General features: G+C 42.5%; 3 protein-coding genes and 1 pseudogene across 3 annotated transcripts; all 4 read left to right on the plus strand.

Annotated features, from left to right (window-relative positions):
* The first annotated feature begins 418 nt into the window (after positions 1 to 418).
* Positions 419 to 14,969, plus strand: LOC140546367 (uncharacterized). Its single transcript, XM_072669557.1, has 2 exons — positions 419 to 801; positions 14,552 to 14,969. Exons 1-2 carry the CDS (start codon positions 419 to 421, stop codon positions 14,967 to 14,969), a joined length of 801 nt encoding a protein of 266 aa, XP_072525658.1.
* On the plus strand, positions 979 to 1,814 carry LOC140547193 (histone H3-like). Its single transcript, XM_072670782.1, has 2 exons — positions 979 to 1,108; positions 1,390 to 1,814. The coding sequence occupies exons 1-2, from the start codon at positions 979 to 981 to the stop codon at positions 1,812 to 1,814; spliced, it is 555 nt and encodes a 184-aa protein (XP_072526883.1).
* LOC140547194 (histone H2B-like) lies at positions 10,341 to 10,715 on the plus strand. Its single transcript, XM_072670783.1, has one exon. It carries the CDS (start codon positions 10,341 to 10,343, stop codon positions 10,713 to 10,715), a length of 375 nt encoding a protein of 124 aa, XP_072526884.1.
* A 261-nt stretch (positions 14,970 to 15,230) lies between the features above and the next one.
* Positions 15,231 to 15,990, plus strand: LOC140547077 (histone H3-like; annotated as a pseudogene).
* The last annotated feature ends 5,815 nt before the right edge of the window (positions 15,991 to 21,805 follow it).

Consider the following 21,805-nt stretch of genomic DNA (forward strand, 5'->3'; position numbering starts at 1 on the left):
AAAAAAAAAAACACTCAACACAAAAATAGCTCTCATTAGTTTCCCCACACAATAATTATATATGATCAATATATATATATATATTTTTGGTTTGGTCATACGTGTTACATTTGAGCGGGAAAGGGAAAGAAAACGCGGGGCACGAGTGGGGGTAAATGTTTCTTTCTTTAACCCGTTTTCTTTCTTCCTTTCTGTCTCTCGGTCACACAGACACACAGCACGAGAGGAGGGAGGGGGTCGGGTAGGAAAGCGAGCAGAGGTGGGAGGACGCTAGAGTCTGACGGCGGAAATGCGATTGGCTGTTGGTGCGCGTAGCTTTTAGCCAATAGGACCGTAGGCGATTTTGCTATATCAACGGCGCTCGTTGGCCGGCGTGCATTATTTCAGCTTTGTTCGACGAACACGACTGACGCGAATCATGAGTGGAAGAGGCAAAACCGGTGGTAAAGCTAGGGCCAAGGCTAAGACTCGTTCGTCCCGCGCCGGACTGCAGTTCCCAGTTGGCCGTGTGCACAGGCTTCTGCGTAAAGGCAACTACGCTGAGCGGGTCGGCGCCGGCGCTCCCGTCTACTTGGCCGCCGTCCTGGAGTATCTCACCGCTGAGATTCTCGAGTTGGCTGGCAACGCCGCCCGCGACAACAAGAAGACCCGTATTATCCCCCGTCACCTGCAGCTGGCTGTTCGTAACGACGAGGAGCTGAACAAACTGCTCGGAGGAGTCACTATCGCCCAAGGTGGTGTGCTGCCCAACATTCAGGCTGTACTGCTGCCTAAGAAGACCGAGAAGACTGTGAAGACAAAGTAAATTGGCGCTCTCCGTTGATTTATCTATACACAAAGGCTCTTTTAAGAGCCACCCATTTTTTCTAAGAAAAGTGCTGCTCCTTTACAAACAACACTACATATTCTTCACGTGATTTCCAACTGCATAAAAAAATAATAGCTTTATGAACCGAGTTATTATATAAACACACTGCCATGCAATACACAATTGCCCTTTTTCATATATTTCACGTACTGAGATCAACACCCTATGCATATGTGCATGTATACACACATTCTCTCGCTCTCTCTCACACACACACACACAGTGTGTTTAATGTTCGCTGTAATGTACAGTACATTGATTAGTTTGATCATATTATTGTTCTTATTATTATATATTCTTTTAATGCTTTTTTTTTCTTTGTTGTTTTGTATTACAGGAGCCCGCCGTTTTGCTTTTAGGTTTGAAAAGAAGACGCCCAATAGTGTGTCACCGACGCATTGCCGGCCGCCCAATGGGAAACGGACAACGTCAAGACGCCCAATGAGCGGCAAGCGGCTTGAAAGCTTAAAAGCCATGTGAAGCGAGCGACAACTCATTCTCTTTCTTTTCCCCGAGAGGAGCAGAGTTCAACGCGATGGCAAGAACCAAGCAGACCGCTCGTAAGTCCACCGGTGGCAAGGCCCCGAGGAAGCAGCTCGCCACCAAGGCTGCCCGCAAGAGCGCCCCAGCCACCGGCGGCGTGAAAAAGCCTCACCGTTACAGGCCCGGCACCGTGGCTCTGAGGGAGATCCGCCGCTACCAGAAATCTACTGAGCTGCTGATCCGTAAGCTGCCCTTCCAGCGGCTAGTGCGTGAGATCGCGCAGGACTTCAAGACTGATCTCCGCTTCCAGAGCTCCGCCGTCATGGCCCTGCAGGAGGCTAGCGAGGCGTACTTGGTGGGTCTGTTTGAAGATACTAACCTGTGCGCTATCCACGCCAAGAGAGTCACCATCATGCCTAAAGACATCCAGCTGGCCCGCCGTATTCGCGGAGAGCGCGCTTAAACAGAGCGCTTCGACGTTTACCTGAAATACCCAACGGCTCTTTTAAGAGCCACCTACCCGTGTCCGCGCCGAAACAGCAAATGTCCGCCTCACCTCGGTGTTGCGTTTATATAATGTAAGGCTATTATGACGCGCGCGCGCTTCTAAGTTCCATAGGGCTGCGCGAGCAAAACCAGCCGTAAGACAGTGGTTGTAAAGTTTAGCAAAAAAAACAACAACTAATATATATGTATATATATATTATAACGTTTTGTACAACATTTCACATCAAAATCGCCATATTTAACATGTGTTTTAATACATATTAATACGTTTCTTTAAATACCTATCAATATGATTATACATATTTAATAGTTTGGAAACAGTTCATTCACCCCAGCAAAAAGTTGAAGCCACTGCTACTTCAGTAGAACACTACACTTTACCCTATGTAGTGTTTAGGCCGGTTTTGGCCTATTACAAACGGCATTTGACATGGATGGAGCGTGGATCCCACCGCGTGGTGAAACTATACAACTGCAAGCACAGTTTCAGAGAGCAATGTATGTGTATATTTATATAATGAGAGCTTGATTTTGGGTACCTACGTTTCATACATATGCAAAATGAGTTTGATTCCATAGAGAGTAAGCGAGACCAGCTGTGGGGCCGCAGTAAAGGAGTTAAGTGTATATTCCGGAGAGGACCACCGTTGTTGTGGGAACGCAGACATATGTCATGGATGGAGCGTGGATGCCATCGTGTGGTCAAACTAGGCAAATGCAAACGTTAACTACGTAGATTTATTCGTGTATGTGTGTGAATGTAACAGCTTTTTTCATTTGATAGATGGTTGTGAACTCCAGTACGTCTACTAAATCATTTGTATTGCGGTGTTATTTTGGTTAGTGTTTTTTAAAGTACATTTTAAAAAATGTTTCTATTGAAGCATACTTCAGTTCAGGGCATTTTAGTAGCCAGCATGGTTACCAGTTCTCATGCTGCCAGGCAATGAAATGGAAACTTAATTTAGGGTAATTTTATACACATTAAATATGATTGTTAACTGCACCAACAAATCTAAAAAGTAATTACGTGTCTTACGTGATGATTTTCGTTTGGGCTTGGGTTTCATTTCAACAATATGCTAACGATAACATACTCCAGACTGTATAATCTCCTTCCACAACTAGATAAAATGTCTTGTTTTGAAGAACGCTTGATAGAAGTCTTTAATAAAGGCACTTTATTAGCCATCATGACAACCAAACAGCATGCAGTTATGTAAAAAGCCACCAATTTACTCACTGCTAGAAGCCATTGAGACAAACTATAGAGTAGTGCACTTCTATGTAGGACCTTTATTTCCTTTTCTTTAGAGCCCTTAAACTCTGTGTATTAGCTTATATTGAGGTTACCATAATAATCATAAATCAGTAAAAAACACCGCTCATCTGCTATCAAGACCTGACCGAGGAGCTGGAGGCCAGTGGAGCAAAGCTAAAATATGGAAAAGCATACGCACCCTCAAATTGGTGCAAAAAAAAATAAATAATAATTTTAATCATTCAAGGCATAGGTAAGTAACAAATGAATACAAAAGTGCTAACAAAAGTGAATGAAAAGCCAGCCGTACTCACTTGTGAATTCGCTTTTTTGATTTTGCTTCTTTAAACGTCTCTGTGGACCAAAAAAAAAAGATTAATTGTTTTACATTTTAACCACACGATGGCATCCACGCTCCATTTACGTACTATGACCACAGACTTAAAGCTTAGCCCTGAAACTCCATCAGAAGCCTAAAAGACTTGACTAGAGAAGTGCACTTCTGTGTAGTGTATACAGTGTAAGGGATTTAGGAAGTGCCCTATTGCCAACGTCACCGTTGTTTTGGTATCGTGGATATATGTCATGGATGGAGCGTGGATGCCATCGTGTGGTCAAACTCGCAAATGCAAACGCTAAAAACATAGATGTATACGTGTATGTGTGTGAATGTTACAGCTTTTACATATGACAGATGGTTGTGAACTCCAGTAAGTCTACTAAGATCTACCAAGGAACATTTGGGCATTTTAGTAGCCAGCATGACAACCAGTTGTCATGCTACCAGGCAATGAAAACTTAATTTAGGGCACTGCAATTTTTATACACATTAAATATGATTGTTAACTGCACCAATACATCTAAAAAGTCATTACATGTCTTGCGGGATGATTTTTGTTTGGGTTTTAACAATATGCTAATGATAAAGTAGGACAGAATTTTTTTTTACTCCAGACTGTATTACCTCCTTCCACAACTCGATCATATGGCTTTAGATAAAGAATCCTTGATAGAAGCATTCTTTATTTAAGGCACTTTTTTATCAGTTAGGTAAAAAGCCAACAATTCGCTCACTACTATAAGCCATTGAGACAAACTGTAGAGTAGTGCAATTCTATGAATGACGTTTTTCCCCTCCCCCTTTAGAGCCCTTAAATTCTATGCTGTATGGTTATGTGTATGTATGTATGCATCAGCTTATATTGAGGTTAACATAATAATCATAAATCAATAAAGAACACCGCTCATCTGCTATCAAGACCTGACTAAGGAGCTAGAGGCCAGTGGAGCAAAGCTACAATTACGAAAAGCATACGCACCATCGGTGCAAAAAAATCATTTTAACCTGCCAGGTTTAGGTCAGAGACTTTCTTCAAGGCATAGGTAAGTAACAAATGAATACAAAAGTGCTAACAAAAGTGTATCAAAAGCCAGCCGTACTCACTTGTGAATTAGCTTTTTTGTGCTTCTCAAATTGAACTCTTTCTCTTCTTTCTGATTTTGCTTCTTTAAATGTCTCTGTGGACCAAGAAAAAAAATCTAAAAAAAAAGATGAATTGTTTTATATTTTGCAGATTTACATTTTGACCACCAGATGGCATCCACGCTCCATTCACGTACTACGACAACAGACTTAAAGCTTAGCCCTGAAACTCCATCAGAAGCCTAAGGGGTAGGTCTAGCCAAACTGCTTCCCCTCACCCTGACTTCATCATGAGCTCTACACTTACTTTGCTTACCACAATGTCTTTCCATATTTCTTTATCATCCACTAACTGCAACATATGATAAAAGCAACATTACTTAAAGCAACATTAACTCCCTCTGTGTTTATCTAATCTAGCATGACTTTTATTAGAAGATGTAAAGCGAGCCTGAGAAATCCAAGGGGTAAACATGTAGTTTTAGTTGGCCTCATTAGGAGCTTTTCCCTTGTATGCAATAATATACCATTTATTCGATTTGTGTTTGTTCTTTCTTTCTTTAAATGTCTCTGTGGACACTATATCTTTAACTTGTAGTGTATTAGATTAACGACTACAATTCCCATGATGCCTAACTAAAGATTTTTTTGCACCGATGGTGCGTATGCTTTTCGTAATTGTAGCTTTGCTCCACTGGCCTCTAGCTCCTTAGTCAGGTCTTGATAGCAGATGAGCGGTGTTCTTTATTGATTTATGATTATTATGTTAACCTCAATATAAGCTGATAAAACCTTGCCAAATAAAATTATTTTTGCACAGATTTAATTGTGTGGGTATGAGACATGTTAGTATTATTCCTACATTCACTTCTCATTGGTGAAGATCTTCTCTAATGGCCAATGTCAGTGTTAACACTTTACTGTACATCCTATACATTTGCACTCCTGGAAACTACTAACACTTTATTATTATTACTTAATAATACAGTGTTATTATTAAATTTTTATGTATCGTCATCTGTCCACTTCATTTCTTATTTTTCATAACTGCACTGTCCTTCATCTGCAGTTAGTTTCAAATGCATTTTCACATGTATTCTATTTATCTGTCTATCTATCTATCTTGCAGTGTGGGTTCTAACTAGACAAAGGACTCCAAAAGTCATGTTTGTGTTTTTAAACCACAGTATTGACTTTGTCCTCATGTAACTCATGTATAGTGTAACTGGGTATCTCAGTATCTTCACCTGGATTTATTGATCCAAAACTGTAGTTTAGTGATGTCAAGGTTCAAATGTTTAAAGTCATGTCATGTTGAATGTTGTGAGGGAATACGTCTGAAAATATATGGAACCTGGCCTGGCAGATACATATTCTGACCACCAGATGGCATCACTACTCCATTCACGTTCTGCAACTACATAGTCTTAGGGCCTAGCCCTGAAACTCCATCAGAAGCCTAAGAGGTAGGTCCAGCCGAACTGCTACCACTCATCCTGACTTCATCATGAGCTTTACACTTACTTTGCTCACCACAATTTATTTCCTTCCTTTCTCTTCCACTAACTGCTAACCAATATGACTTTAGAAGAAGATTTATTAGAAGATGTATAGTGAAAACCTGAGGAATCCAAATGGTGTGGGTTTAGTTTAAGTTGGCCTTGTTTTATTTTATGTGCAGAAATATGTCAGTGGTGGTGGTTGTGTGTGTGTGTGTGTGTGTGTGTGTGTGTGTGTGTGTGTGTGTGGGTGTGTGTGTGTGTGTGTGTGTGTGTGTGTTAGAGAGAGAGAGAGAGAGAGAGAGAGAGAGAGAGAGAGAGAGAGAGAGAGAGAGCTTGATGCATACTTATTCAATCTGACAGAAAATACAAACCCTGTACTGGTTTGTGTTTGAGCAATATGTGTTGACAAAGAAAAAAAGAACAAATTACTGGTTGAATCTATAAAACACTATGCTTCCTTTAAGTGTGTCTATGTCAATGTGTCAATGACACAATGTGTCTTTATCCTGTAGTGTCAAGATCAAGGACTACAATTCCCATGATGCCTAACTACAAGTTCAGCCTATTGACACACGTGCCATGTATTAGGACTAATCACGTGTTGTTTTAGAACGTTTTCGAAAAGTATAGATGACGTACAGTGTTTTATTGATTCAACCATTCATGTGATCCGGCTCTTTAATTCTTGAATTTGATTTATTGTTGTACTGGGTTGTTGGCGTTGTATTTTCTAAACGTTGCAAACCCTTTGTATGTGGATTTACTTGTTCAATATGTTGTCATGGAGCCTGTCTCTCTCTCTCTATCTCTGTCTATCTCTCTATGTATACATATCTATCTACCTACCTACCTTCCTACCTACCACCCTCCCTCTCTTCATCTAATGATGAAATCCGATAACTGCACGTCCAGTCACAGTAAAAAGTAAACCGTGTGCCATGGTGTACAGTAGTGGGCTGATCTCAGTGTGTGCTTGTTTTATGCTTGCAAGGTCGTAACCCTAGTACTAAATAGCCATTTATGTCATTTATTCAGGCATTCAGGTGCATTGAGGGAGGACACGTACTCTTGTCGTGTGTGTGTGTGTGAAATAATCGCTACGCACGTTAGAATGGCGTGATGTAGTGTGACTTTGTTGTATACGAGACCGAGGCGCACATGGCGACAGCCATCAGAGGGGAGTGGACGGCTGACCGAGGTATTTGTCGTGTTAAGACCTATGTTAACTACTTTTAATGTTCATACATGTGAAACGTCGTCTTTACATGACGACATGTGAGTCATTACACTTTGCGTTGCTTTGTGGAATAGGCGTGAGCTGGAGACTGGACCTGGTCAGCTCCGTTGTGTCGCTGTTGGCACGATAACGTTTGCTAACTTGCCAAAAATGAAGTGGATACTGAAATCCGATAAGTCGATTTTGCGGAGAGCCTAAAGTTGTACACCCAGTCACAGCAAATCGACGTAGAACTGCCGTTGCTGGATCTATGTGTGGAGTTGTACATAGCTTGGAGCCAGCTTAACGATTAGCAGCGTGGCTAACTCGGCCAGCATAAACAGTAAAGCACAAATATGAGCCTAATTATGAGGGGTCATTATTTATTGACCACAGTGCAGTGCCACATGCGGAGTTGTAGCATAAAAGTACGCAATACAGCCGTGATTGGTGGCTGTTGAGTGATTTGAGTTAACTTGCTTTTTCAGGTCCACACATGAGCTAACATAGCGATTAGCATGCTAGCTAACTCGGATGGTACAAACAATAGCATTACGCCAGCGAGTGTAAATACCTGTCAGATAAATACACACTCGCTCGAGTCAGTCAGGTTTTATTATGAAACCGTGTATATAGCTAGCAACATTTTATACGTTTACTGCCGTGGTTGAAATCGAGAAGCCACCTCGGAGAGTAGCATGATGGCTAGGTGTCTAAAAATTAATCACAAAAATAACGATATTACGGACACGTGCGTAGTTCTCTATATTGTTATTTGGAGCAAGTGAGGGAGAAACAGTCGTGCTTAAACCCGGCTACCAGCAGCGTATCTTCTGGTTTTCAGAGCTGGGCGGCCTGTGTAGCTTGCTAGCTAGTGTTTTGTTTACAAAAGATTATTTTCGTTATTAGCTAGTTGCCGAAACGGCATCGGTCAACCGAAAAAACGAACAAACAAAAAAACAATGCAATTTCGCTCGTTGGCCAATAGTTAAACAGTAAAAAAGCTCAGAAAAAGCTATGACATTAGAACCGGAGTTGCACTGTCCAATTCCCAAGCAGCTCACTACTCCCTATGGAGTGCACGGTGTCACGAAAAAACGCTGTGCACTAGGGAGTAGTGGAGTGCGGTTTAGGATCGCCCCAGGTGTACGAAGGAAGACTTCATGCATGGAGCATGGGGTGTCATCCTGTGGTAAAACACGGAAAGATTATATATATATATATATATATATATATATATATATATATATATATATATATATATATATATATATATACACACTTGGCGTTATTATTGTAGTAATTGATTTTTAGAAAACAGTGCATAAATGTTTATTTACAAAGGCCACATGGCCCCTATCCACTTCTTACAGTGACTCAAAGTAGGCTCATACACAGCCTCACTAAACAGTTCATCTTATGCCTAGGTCACTGAATTGTATGAATTTATTCAGTTATTTATTTATTTAAGATTTCGCCATAAGACCAATCTATTTCAGAAATGATTTTAGCTCTTAATTGCAGTTTAGGTTACTTCGTCATTATATGGTCAAGCAGGTCTGGAGCTAGGCTGTAGGTTTCAAAGCTAAATCATGTTGAGTTAAAGTATTCACAGTGAAGGTTATGCATGATCCAAAGTGTGCTGCGTTATTTTGAACATGAGTACATCCAGAGAGAACGGAATTCTGGTTGACTGTATTTTGTATGGCTACCCACTCAGTGGCTATACAGCAAAACAAGCGTTCTGCACACGTACAGAGTATGAGGCGGAGCTGATGTACTGTGACGTCGCTCGGTTCCCTTGCTTTCATTTAGGTCCTATAGAGGGGTATAATTGGCGTGCCTCGGGTGCTCCAGCTTCATAGATTCTCTTCTCGTCGACTGAGAAAAGAAGCAGCTAGGATGTCCGGCAGAGGCAAGGGCGGCAAAGGCCTTGGAAAAGGAGGCGCCAAGCGTCATCGTAAAGTGCTTCGCGATAACATCCAGGGTATCACAAAGCCGGCTATTCGCCGTCTGGCTCGTCGTGGTGGCGTCAAGCGTATCTCCGGTCTGATCTACGAAGAGACCCGCGGTGTGCTCAAAGTGTTCCTGGAAAACGTGATCAGGGACGCAGTCACGTACACTGAGCATGCCAAAAGAAAGACCGTCACCGCTATGGATGTGGTGTACGCCCTGAAGCGCCAGGGACGCACTCTGTACGGATTCGGAGGTTAAACGCTCGGCCTGAACAGCTCTAAACCCAACGGCTCTTTTAAGAGCCACTCACAAATCCAGCAAAAGAGCCTGTTTCTAATCTTAGCTTGTTTGTTTCAAATAAGGCAGTTTCCCGGATACTCTGTATTAAGAATGTAATATATGGGAAGAGTACATATATGTTACTTTGTATATATGTATTGTTTTACACCCCCCCGTATGCGTTGGTAAAATCAGAACTATACGTCTTAATAAATCCTGATAGTCGCCGTCAACGCCGCTGTGGCGAAAAACAGATTAAGCCCTGTAGATTAAAAATGCGCGGGAAGGCGAACAAAGAGTTGATCATATTTGTTTGTTTCAATAAAGTCAATGATGGTGGTTATGAATCTCCCGGTTACTTTGTTAAGAAGCTCATTTTCAGGAGGAAAAAACATAATTTATATATAATATTTATATATATATATGACATTATATTCTTATATAATAATGTGATTATTATATAAGAATACATATTGTTTTCCATTTACCCCGTTTGCGTTGATTAAATCAGAATTATACAGAACATCGCCGTCAACACCGCTTTGGCGAAAAATAATGTGCCGCCTGCACGGTGGGTACAAATGCGCGGGTAGGCGAACAAAGAGAATGCTGCTCAGGGGAGGGGGAAGGGAGCAGGAGAAAAGGGAGGGGAGGGGAGGGGAGGGCAGGGGATGGGAAAAGGGAGTGTGGGGGGTTGGGAAGAAGCGAGCGGACAATTGTTGTCCAATGGTCGTACGACGGCATTCTAAAGGCGGTACCTTCTTGTATTAGAATTCCAGAGTCTAAATAATGTGGGAGCTTATCGCCTCCTCCTCATTCTTCAGTCTTACTCGACGAGGAGCAGTATGCCTGAGCCAGCTAAGTCCGCGCCCAAGAAGGGATCCAAGAAAGCCGTGACCAAGACGGCCGGGAAAGGAGGCAAGAAGCGCAGAAAGTCCAGGAAGGAGAGCTATGCTATCTACGTGTACAAGGTGCTGAAGCAGGTCCACCCTGATACCGGTATCTCCTCCAAAGCGATGGGCATCATGAACTCGTTCGTGAACGACATCTTCGAGCGCATCGCCGTTGAGTCTTCCCGTTTGGCTCATTACAACAAACGTTCTACTATCACCTCTAGGGAGATCCAGACCGCTGTGCGTCTGCTCCTTCCCGGTGAGTTGGCCAAGCACGCCGTGTCCGAGGGCACAAAGGCCGTCACCAAGTACACGAGCTCCAAGTAAATGGTGATAGCGGCGTAATCCAAACCCAACGGCTCTTTTAAGAGCCACCCACGGTTTCTTCGAAAGAGCAGTTTTATTCAAGAACAAAGTCGCCGATGGTAAGCTATAATACTAATTATTATTATTAATATTATTATTATTTTTTTTTTCCCCCATGAGTGCTTCTGCAGCCATTATTGTAAAAGGAATGCCCTTCAGTGTATGTATGTATGTAAATCAACTTACTTAGTTGTTTGTCTGCATTTAATTGGTATAGTATACTAAGATTCAGGGGCAGAGCAGCAAACTAAAATACTGTGCCATACTAACTGTATGGCGTGGGGTTGTAATGCTAAGTGGGATAAATGAAGCTGCACATCACCTGTGAAAGACCAGTCCAGAGGAGATCAGCCTTACAGGTGGGGAATAGTGAGGCAGGAAACCATACTAGGGTTAACTTGAAGCCTAGAACTATACACTTGATCTTTGTAATGAAAGCTGTCTAGTATATATAACCAGGCATACGGTTAGGAAAGAGAGGAAATAAGTATCTCCACAAGCTTTTTTTGTTGGGTCACAGAAGGGTGAAGTTATTCAAAGCCTTAGGTTTATGGTGAGATTTGAGTGAGCAAGAATAGGTTCAGAGCTAGACTTTTGATGTAGAGGGTCGGAGCAAGGCAAAAGGACGAGGGTAGAGTAAGTAAAATAGTATGGCGGTCAAAGGCCTCAGGTTTATGATGAAGGTGGATTGAGTTAAAGTGACCGTGAGCTTAGGCCTTTGCCTTAGGATACAAAGGAAGGTTCAGTAAAAGTGAATTTCAGCATTAGCCATCAGCCTGATGATTTGGATACACATGGCCTCGGCCTACTGAGGAATGCACATCTAAGTAGAATGGTCATGACTGCATGGAATGGGTTAAATGAAAGTAAAAGTTTAAAAATAATAATTTGGTGTGTTGCTTATTGAGATAGAGGGAGGGATGGGGTTAATTTGTTTTAGGACAAGAATGAGATTGGAGTTGTTTCATGTGAGGGGTTTGAATTAGGATGGAGTGATTTTGTTTAATGGTTGGAGGAAGGATGGGGTTATTTCATTTTAGGTTTTGTGAGAGAAGGTGGTGGGGTTTGTATTAGAGTATGAATGGAAATGGGTTATTTTATTTTGGGGTTAGACGGCGGATGGGGTTATTTGGTTTCATGGTTAGAATGATGTTAAGGTTATGTTGTACTAGGTTAAGAGGGAGGACAGAGTTATTTTGTATTAGGACTATTTGGTTTGGTTCACTAAAAGATGAATTTGGTTGAAGCCTTAGGTTAATGGTGAGATTCGAGCGAGCAAGAATAGGTTCAGAGCTAGACTTATGATGTAGAGGGTCGGAGCAAGGCAAAAGGACGAGGGTAGAGTAAGTAAAATAGTATGGCGGTCAAAGGCCTCAGTTTTATGATGAAGGTGGATTGAGTTAAAGTGACGGTGAGTTTAAGCCTTTGCCTTAGGATACAAAGGAAGGTTCAGTAAAAGTGAGTTTCAACATTAGCCATCAGCCTGATGATTTGGATACACATGGCCTCGGCCTACTGAGGAATGCACATCTAAGTAGAATGGTCATGACTGCATGGAATGGGTTAAATGAAAGTAAAAGTTTAAAAATAATAATTTGGTGTGTTGCTTATTGAGATAGAGGGAGGGATGGGGTTAATTTGTTTTAGTACAAGAATGAGATTTGAGTTGTTTCATGTGAGGGGTTCGAATGAGGATGGAGTGATTTTGTATAATGGTTGGAGGAAGGATGGGGTTATTTTATTTAGGGTTAGAGAGAGAAAATGGTTATTTTCTATTAGGGTTAAAATGAAAAATGGGGTTTTAGGGTTTAAATGAGCTTGGGTTTATTTTGTATTGGGGTTAGAGTGAAGGTGCAGTTATTTTGTATTAGGCTTGAAAAAGGGCATGATAGTTTTATGTTATGTTTAGAATAAGTTTTGTCTTTTTTTTTTGTTATTTTGTTTTTTGTGTTTTAGGGTTGGGGGGGTGTATGCAGTTATTTTGTGTTAGGGTTAGTATGAGATTTTTGGCTATGGTATATTGGGTGTGTTACGAGTGCGTATTAGGGGACCTATGGAGAGCCGTTCCGAGTGTGGAAGCGCCGGTGACAAAGACGCATCGACGGTGGAAGTCATACTGCGCACACACGGCAACACTGTGCTTTACACACTCCTCAAGGTCGCCTTGCACGACGAGCAAAACAACGCACCCACGTCTCGGATGCCCAGCACGCTCTCGACGAGGCTCTCCTCCAACGCACCGGATAACACTCGCCCAGTTCGTGGCACCTTTTGTCGCCGTTTTCCACCGATTAGCACGCCAAATGCGCCGCCGCCCGTTCGGCACGCCGGTAGCGTGGCACGCTTCGGTGAGCGCCGTATTAAACGCGGCGTCGTTACGCTGCCCTTCCCGTCTTCTCAACACACGGTGGAGCCTCTCGGAGACGAAAGAGCATTTCTACGCTCGCCAAGTTGAGCTTTCACCCATATTTCGCTCGACAAACGCCGAGAGAAAACACAAGTGCGAGACTGTCGCTGCCACACGGCTGTGCGGCATCGAGCGAGTTGAGTCTACAACGTTCTCATGTGGCTTTTAAGGGCCGGCCCCCTCGCTGCAGCGGGAGGTTCTACAGAACGCTGCAGCAGTTTGTGCTCACTCGCGCTCACAGCAAAGCAGAACAATGGCAGAAGTCGCTCCAGCCCCAGCCGCCTCGGCGCCCGCCAAGGCCCCCAAGAAGAAGGCCGCCGCCCGCCCCAAGAAAGCCGGCCCCAGCGTGGGCGAGCTCATCGTCAAGGCCGTCTCGGCTTCCAAGGAGAGGAGCGGCGTGTCTCTCGCCGCCCTGAAGAAAGCCCTGGCTGCCGGCGGCTACGACGTCGAGAAGAACAACTCACGCGTTAAGCTCGCCGTCAAGAGCCTCGTCACCAAGGGCACTCTGGTGCAGACCAAAGGCACCGGCGCGTCGGGCTCTTTCAAGCTTAACAAGAAGCAGACCGAGGCAAAGAAGAAGCCGGCCGCCAAGAAACCGGCACCTAAAGCTAAGAAGCCGGCCGCCAAGAAACCAGCCGCGGCCAAGAAGCCCAAGAAGGTAGCAGCCAAGAAACCCACTGCGGCTAAGAAATCCCCCAAGAAGGCCAAGAAGCCCGTCGCGGCCGCTAAGAAGGCAGCGAAGAGCCCCAAGAAGGCCAAGAAGCCGGCGGCTCCCAAAAAGGCGACCAAGAGCCCAAAGAAAGCCAAAACGGTCAAGCCTAAAGCAGCTAAGCCCAAGGCGGCGAAGGCGAAAAAGGCTGCCCCTAAGAAGAAGTAAACAGTAACGCCGTTTACCTTCATGTCTTGTTTCTCTATTCAACGGCTCTTTTAAGAGCCCCCCACAGTTTCATAAAAAAACAGCTTTTTTTCCCCCCTTGTTACTGCATAATGAATTGATTGTTAAAAAAAAAAAAAAAAAACACAACACAAAAATAGCTCTCATTAGTTTCCCCACACAATAATTATATATGATCAATATATATATATATTTTTGGTTTGGTCATACGTGTTACATTTGAGCGGGAAAGGGAAAGAAAACGCGGGGCACGAGTGGGGGTAAATGTTTCTTTCTTTAACCCGTTTTCTTTCTTCCTTTCTCTCTCTCGCTCACACAGACACACAGCACGAGAGGAGGAGGGGGTCGGGTAGGAAAGCGAGCAGAGGTGGGAGGACGCTAGAGTCTGACGGCGGAAATGCGATTGGCTGTTGGTGCGCGTAGCTTTTAGCCAATAGGACCGTAGGCGATTTTGCTATATCAACGGCGCTCGTTGGCCGGCGTGCATTATTTCAGCTTTGTTCGACGAACACGACTGACGCGAATCATGAGTGGAAGAGGCAAAACCGGTGGTAAAGCTAGGGCCAAGGCTAAGACCCGTTCGTCCCGCGCCGGACTGCAGTTCCCAGTTGGCCGTGTGCACAGGCTTCTGCGTAAAGGCAACTACGCTGAGCGGGTCGGCGCCGGCGCTCCCGTCTACTTGGCCGCCGTTCTGGAGTATCTCACCGCTGAGATTCTCGAGTTGGCTGGCAACGCCGCCCGCGACAACAAGAAGACCCGTATTATCCCCCGTCACCTGCAGCTGGCTGTTCGTAACGACGAGGAGCTGAACAAACTGCTCGGAGGAGTCACTATCGCCCAAGGTGGTGTGCTGCCCAACATTCAGGCTGTACTGCTGCCTAAGAAGACCGAGAAGACTGTGAAGACAAAGTAAATTGGCGCTCTCCGTTGATTTATCTATACACAAAGGCTCTTTTAAGAGCCACCCATTTTTTCTAAGAAAAGTGCTGCTCCTTTACAAACAACACTACATATTCTTCACGTGATTTCCAACTGCATAAAAAAATAATAGCTTTATGAACCGAGTTATTATATAAACACACTGCCATGCAATACACAATTGCCCTTTTTCATATATTTCACGTACTGAGATCAACACCCTATGCATATGTGCATGTATACACACATTCTCTCGCTCTCTCTCACACACACACACACACACACACACACACACAGTGTGTTTAATGTTCGCTGTAATGTACAGTACATTGATTAGTTTGATCATATTATTGTTCTTATTATTATATATTCTTTTAATGCTTTTTTTTTCTTTGTTGTTTTGTATTACAGGAGCCCGCCGTTTTGCTTTTAGGTTTGAAAAGAAGACGCCCAATAGTGTGTCACCGACGCATTGCCGGCCGCCCAATGGGAAACGGACAACTTCAAGACGCCCAATGAGCGGCAAGCGGCTTGAAAGCTTAAAAGCCATGTGAAGCGAGCAAGAACTCATTCTCTTTCTTTTCCCCGAGAGGAGCAGAGTTCAACGCGATGGCAAGAACCAAGCAGACCGCTCGTAAGTCCACCGGTGGCAAGGCCCCGAGGAAGCAGCTCGCCACCAAGGCTGCCCGCAAGAGCGCCCCAGCCACCGGCGGCGTGAAAAAGCCTCACCGTTACAGGCCCGGCACCGTGGCTCTGAGGGAGATCCGCCGCTACCAGAAATCTACTGAGCTGCTGATCCGTAAGCTGCCCTTCCAGCGGCTAGTGCGTGAGATCGCGCAGGACTTCAAGATCTCCGCTTCCAGAGCTCCGCCGTCATGGCCCTGCAGGAGGCTAGCGAGGCGTACTTGGTGGGTCTGTTTGAAGATACTAACCTGTGCGCTATCCACGCCAAGAGAGTCACCATCATGCCTAAAGACATCCAGCTGGCCCGCCGTATTCGCGGAGAGCGCGCTTAAACAGAGCGCTTCGACGTTTACCTGAAATACCCAACGGCTCTTTTAAGAGCCACCTACCCGTGTCCGCGCCGAAACAGCAAATGTCTGCCTCACCTCGGTGTTGCGTTTATATAATGTAAGGCTATTATGACGCGCGCTCGCTTCTAAGTTCCATAGGGCTGCGCGAGCAAAACCAGCCGTAAGACAGTGGTTGTAAAGTTTAGCAAAAAAAACAACAACTAATATATATGTATATATATATTATAACGTTTTGTACAACATTTCACATCAAAATCGCCATATTTAACATGTGTTTTAATACATATTAATACGTTTCTTTAAATACCTATCAATATGATTATACATATTTAATAGTTTGGAAACAGTTCATTCACCCCAGCAAAAAGTTGAAGCCACTGCTACTTCAGTAGAACACTACACTTTACCCTATGTAGTGTTTAGGCCGGTTTTGGCCTATTACAAACGGCATTTGACATGGATGGAGCGTGGATCCCACCGCGTGGTGAAACTATACAACTGCAAGCACAGTTTCAGAGAGCAATGTATGTGTATATTTATATAATGAGAGCTTGATTTTGGGTACCTACGTTTCATACATATGCAAAATGAGTTTGATTCCATAGAGAGTAAGCGAGACCAGCTGTGGGGCCGCAGTAAAGGAGTTAAGTGTATATTCCGGAGAGGACCACCGTTGTTGTGGGAACGCAGACATATGTCATGGATGGAGCGTGGATGCCATCGTGTGGTCAAACTAGGCAAATGCAAACGTTAACTACGTAGATTTATTCGTGTATGTGTGTGAATGTAACAGCTTTTTTCATTTGATAGATGGTTGTGAACTCCAGTACGTCTACTAAATCATTTGTATTGCGGTGTTATTTTGGTTAGTGTTTTTTAAAGTACATTTTAAAAAATGTTTCTATTGAAGCATACTTCAGTTCAGGGCATTTTAGTAGCCAGCATGGTTACCAGTTCTCATGCTGCCAGGCAATGAAATGGAAACTTAATTTAGGGTAATTTTATACACATTAAATATGATTGTTAACTGCACCAACAAATCTAAAAAGTAATTACGTGTCTTACGTGATGATTTTCGTTTGGGCTTGGGTTTCATTTCAACAATATGCTAACGATAACATACTCCAGACTGTATAATCTCCTTCCACAACTAGATAAAATGTCTTGTTTTGAAGAACGCTTGATAGAAGTCTTTAAAAAAAGGCACTTTATTAGCCATCATGACAACCAAACAGCATGCAGTTATGTAAAAAGCCACCAATTTACTCACTGCTAGAAGCCATTGAGACAAACTATAGAGTAGTGCACTTCTATGTAGGACCTTTATTTCCTTTTCTTTAGAGCCCTTAAACTCTGTGTATTAGCTTATATTGAGGTTACCATAATAATCATAAATCAGTAAAAAACACCGCTCATCTGCTATCAAGACCTGACCGAGGAGCTGGAGGCCAGTGGAGCAAAGCTAAAATATGGAAAAGCATACGCACCCTCAAAGTGGTGCAAAAAAAAATAAATAATAATTTTAATCATTCAAGGCATAGGTAAGTAACAAATGAATACAAAAGTGCTAACAAAAGTGAATGAAAAGCCAGCCGTACTCACTTGTGAATTCGCTTTTTTGATTTTGCTTCTTTAAACGTCTCTGTGGACCAAAAAAAAAAGATTAATTGTTTTACATTTTAACCACACGATGGCATCCACGCTCCATTTACGTACTATGACCACAGACTTAAAGCTTAGCCCTGAAACTCCATCAGAAGCCTAAAAGACTTGACTAGAGAAGTGCACTTCTGTGTAGTGTATACAGTGTAAGGGATTTAGGAAGTGCCCTATTGCAAACGTCACCGTTGTTTTGGTATCGTGGATATATGTCATGGATGGAGCGTGGATGCCATCGTGTGGTCAAACTCGCAAATGCAAACGCTAAAAACATAGATGTATACGTGTATGTGTGTGAATGTTACAGCTTTTACATATGACAGATGGTTGTGAACTCCAGTAAGTCTACTAAGATCTACCAAGGAACATTTGGGCATTTTAGTAGCCAGCATGACAACCAGTTGTCATGCTACCAGGCAATGAAAACTTAATTTAGGGCACTGCAATTTTTATACACATTAAATATGATTGTTAACTGCACCAATACATCTAAAAAGTCATTACATGTCTTGCGGGATGATTTTTGTTTGGGTTTTAACAATATGCTAATGATAAAGTAGGACAGAAATTTTTTTTACTCCAGACTGTATTACCTCCTTCCACAACTCGATCAAATGGCTTTAGATAAAGAATCCTTGATAGAAGCATTCTTTATTTAAGGCACTTTTTTATCAGTTAGGTAAAAAGCCAACAATTCGCTCACTACTATAAGCCATTGAGACAAACTGTAGAGTAGTGCAATTCTATGAATGACGTTTTTCCCCTCCCCCTTTAGAGCCCTTAAATTCTATGCTGTATGGTTATGTGTATGTATGTATGCATCAGCTTATATTGAGGTTAACATAATAATCATAAATCAATAAAGAACACCGCTCATCTGCTATCAAGACCTGACTAAGGAGCTAGAGGCCAGTGGAGCAAAGCTACAATTACGAAAAGCATACGCACCATCGGTGCAAAAAAATCATTTTAACCTGCCAGGTTTAGGTCAGAGACTTTCTTCAAGGCATAGGTAAGTAACAAATGAATACAAAAGTGCTAACAAAAGTGTATCAAAAGCCAGCCGTACTCACTTGTGAATTAGCTTTTTTGTGCTTCTCAAATTGAACTCTTTCTCTTCTTTCTGATTTTGCTTCTTTAAATGTCTCTGTGGACCAAGAAAAAAAAAACTAAAAAAAAAGATGAATTGTTTTATATTTTGCAGATTTACATTTTGACCACCAGATGGCATCCACGCTCCATTCACGTACTACGACAACAGACTTAAAGCTTAGCCCTGAAACTCCATCAGAAGCCTAAGGGGTAGGTCTAGCCAAACTGCTTCCCCTCACCCTGACTTCATCATGAGCTCTACACTTACTTTGCTTACCACAATGTCTTTCCATATTTCTTTATCATCCACTAACTGCAACATATGATAAAAGCAACATTACTTAAAGCAACATTAACTCCCTCTGTGTTTATCTAATCTAGCATGACTTTTATTAGAAGATGTAAAGCGAGCCTGAGAAATCCAAGGGGTAAACATGTAGTTTTAGTTGGCCTCATTAGGAGCTTTTCCCTTGTATGCAATAATATACCATTTATTCGATTTGTGTTTGTTCTTTCTTTCTTTAAATGTCTCTGTGGACACTATATCTTTAACTTGTAGTGTATTAGATTAACGACTACAATTCCCATGATGCCTAACTAAAGATTTTTTTGCACCGATGGTGCGTATGCTTTTCGTAATTGTAGCTTTGCTCCACTGGCCTCTAGCTCCTTAGTCAGGTCTTGATAGCAGATGAGCGGTGTTCTTTATTGATTTATGATTATTATGTTAACCTCAATATAAGCTGATAAAACCTTGCCAAATAAAATTATTTTTGCACAGATTTAATTGTGTGGGTATGAGACATGTTAGTATTATTCCTACATTCACTTCTCATTGGTGAAGATCTTCTCTAATGGCCAATGTCAGTGTTAACACTTTACTGTACATCCTATACATTTGCACTCCTGGACACTACTAACACTTTATTATTATTACTTAATAATACAGTGTTATTATTAAATTTTTATGTATCGTCATCTGTCCACTTCATTTCTTATTTTTCATAACTGCACTGTCCTTCATCTGCAGTTAGTTTGAAATGCATTTTCACATGTATTTTATTTATCTGTCTATCTATCTATCTTGCAGTGTGGGTTCTAACTAGACAAAGGACTCCAAAAGTCATGTTTGTGTTTTTAAACCACAGTATTGACTTTGTCCTCATGTAACTCATGTATAGTGTAACTGGGTATCTCAGTATCTTCACCTGGATTTATTGATCCAAAACTGTAGTTTAGTGATGTCAAGGTTCAAATGTTTAAAGTCATATCATGTTGAATGTTGTGAGGGAATACGTCTGAAAATATATGGAACCTGGCCTGGCAGATACATATTCTGACCACCAGATGGCATCACTACTCCATTCACGTTCTGCAACTACATAGTCTTAGGGCCTAGCCCTGAAACTCCATCAGAAGCCTAAGAGGTAGGTCCAGCCGAACTGCTACCACTCATCCTGACTTCATCATGAGCTTTACACTTACTTTGTTCACCACAATTTATTTCCTTCCTTTCTCTTCCACTAACTGCTAACCAATATGACTTTAGAAGAAGATTTATTAGAAGATGTATAGTGAAAACCTGAGGAATCCAAATGGTGTGGGTTTAGTTTAAGTTGGCCTTGTTTTATTTTATGTGCAGAAATATGTCAGTGGTGGTGGTTGTGTGTGTGTGTGTGTGTGTGTGTGTGTGTGTGTGTGTGTGTGGGTGTGTGTGTGTGTGTGTGTGTGTGTGTGTGTGTGAGAGAGAGAGAGAGAGAGAGAGAGAGAGAGAGAGAGAGAGAGAGAGAGAGCTTGATGCATACTTATTCAATCTGACAGAAAATACAAACCCTGTACTGGTTTGTGTTTGAGCAATATGTGTTGACAAAGAAAAAAAGAACAAATTACTGGTTGAATCTATAAAACACTATGCTTCCTTTAAGTGTGTCTATGTCAATGTGTCAATGACACAATGTGTCTTTATCCTGTAGTGTCAAGATCAAGGACTACAATTCCCATGATGCCTAACTACAAGTTCAGCCTATTGACACACGTGCCATGTATTAGGACTAATCACGTGTTGTTTTAGAACGTTTTCGAAAAGTATAGATGACGTACAGTGTTTTATTGATTCAACCATTCATGTGATCCGGCTCTTTAATTCTTGAATTTGATTTATTGTTGTACTGGGTTGTTGGCGTTGTATTTTCTAAACGTTGCAAACCCTTTGTATGTGGATTTACTTGTTCAATATGTTGTCATGGAGCCTGTCTCTCTCTCTCTATCTCTGTCTATCTCTCTATGTATACATATCTATCTACCTACCTACCTTCCTACCTACCACCCTCCCTCTCTTCATCTAATGATGAAATCCGATAACTGCACGTCCAGTCACAGTAAAAAGTAAACCGTGTGCCATGGTGTACAGTAGTGGGCTGATCTCAGTGTGTGCTTGTTTTATGCTTGCAAGGTCGTAACCCTAGTACTAAATAGCCATTTATGTCATTTATTCAGGCATTCAGGTGCATTGAGGGAGGACACGTACTCTTGTCGTGTGTGTGTGTGAAATAATCGCTACGCACGTTAGAATGGCGTGATGTAGTGTGACTTTGTTGTATACGAGACCGAGGCGCACATGGCGACAGCCATCAGAGGGGAGTGGACGGCTGACCGAGGTATTTGTCGTGTTAAGACCTATGTTAACTACTTTTAATGTTCATACATGTGAAACGTCGTCTTTACATGACGACATGTGAGTCATTACACTTTGCGTTGCTTTGTGGAATAGGCGTGAGCTGGAGACTGGACCTGGTCAGCTCCGTTGTGTCGCTTTTGGCACGATAACGTTTGCTAACTTGCCAAAAATGAAGTGGATACTGAAATCCGATAAGTCGATTTTGCGGAGAGCCTAAAGTTGTACACCCAGTCACAGCAAATCGACGTAGAACTGCCGTTGCTGGATCTATGTGTGGAGTTGTACATAGCTTGGAGCCAGCTTAGCGATTAGCAGCGTGGCTAACTCGGCCAGCATAAACAGTAAAGCACAAATATGAGCCTAATTATG

This window comes from Salminus brasiliensis, chromosome 24 (genome assembly GCF_030463535.1).
Source record: "Salminus brasiliensis chromosome 24, fSalBra1.hap2, whole genome shotgun sequence".
In the NCBI taxonomy this organism is placed as follows: domain Eukaryota; kingdom Metazoa; phylum Chordata; class Actinopteri; order Characiformes; family Bryconidae; genus Salminus; species Salminus brasiliensis.

Bases quoted from the DNA above. Each gene is read 5' to 3' on its own strand.
- LOC140547194 (XM_072670783.1), top strand. From the start codon at position 10,341: ATGCCTGAGCCAGCTAAGTCCGCGCCCAAGAAGGGATCCAAGAAAGCC.
- LOC140546367 (XM_072669557.1), top strand. From the start codon at position 419: ATGAGTGGAAGAGGCAAAACCGGTGGTAAAGCTAGGGCCAAGGCTAAG. The intron at 802-14,551 runs GTAAATTGGCGC...GCATTATTTCAG, and splicing joins GAGAAGACTGTGAAGACAAA to CTTTGTTCGACGAACACGAC.
- LOC140547193 (XM_072670782.1), top strand. From the start codon at position 979: ATGCAATACACAATTGCCCTTTTTCATATATTTCACGTACTGAGATCA. The intron at 1,109-1,389 runs GTAATGTACAGT...CCCCGAGAGGAG, and splicing joins CAGTGTGTTTAATGTTCGCT to CAGAGTTCAACGCGATGGCA.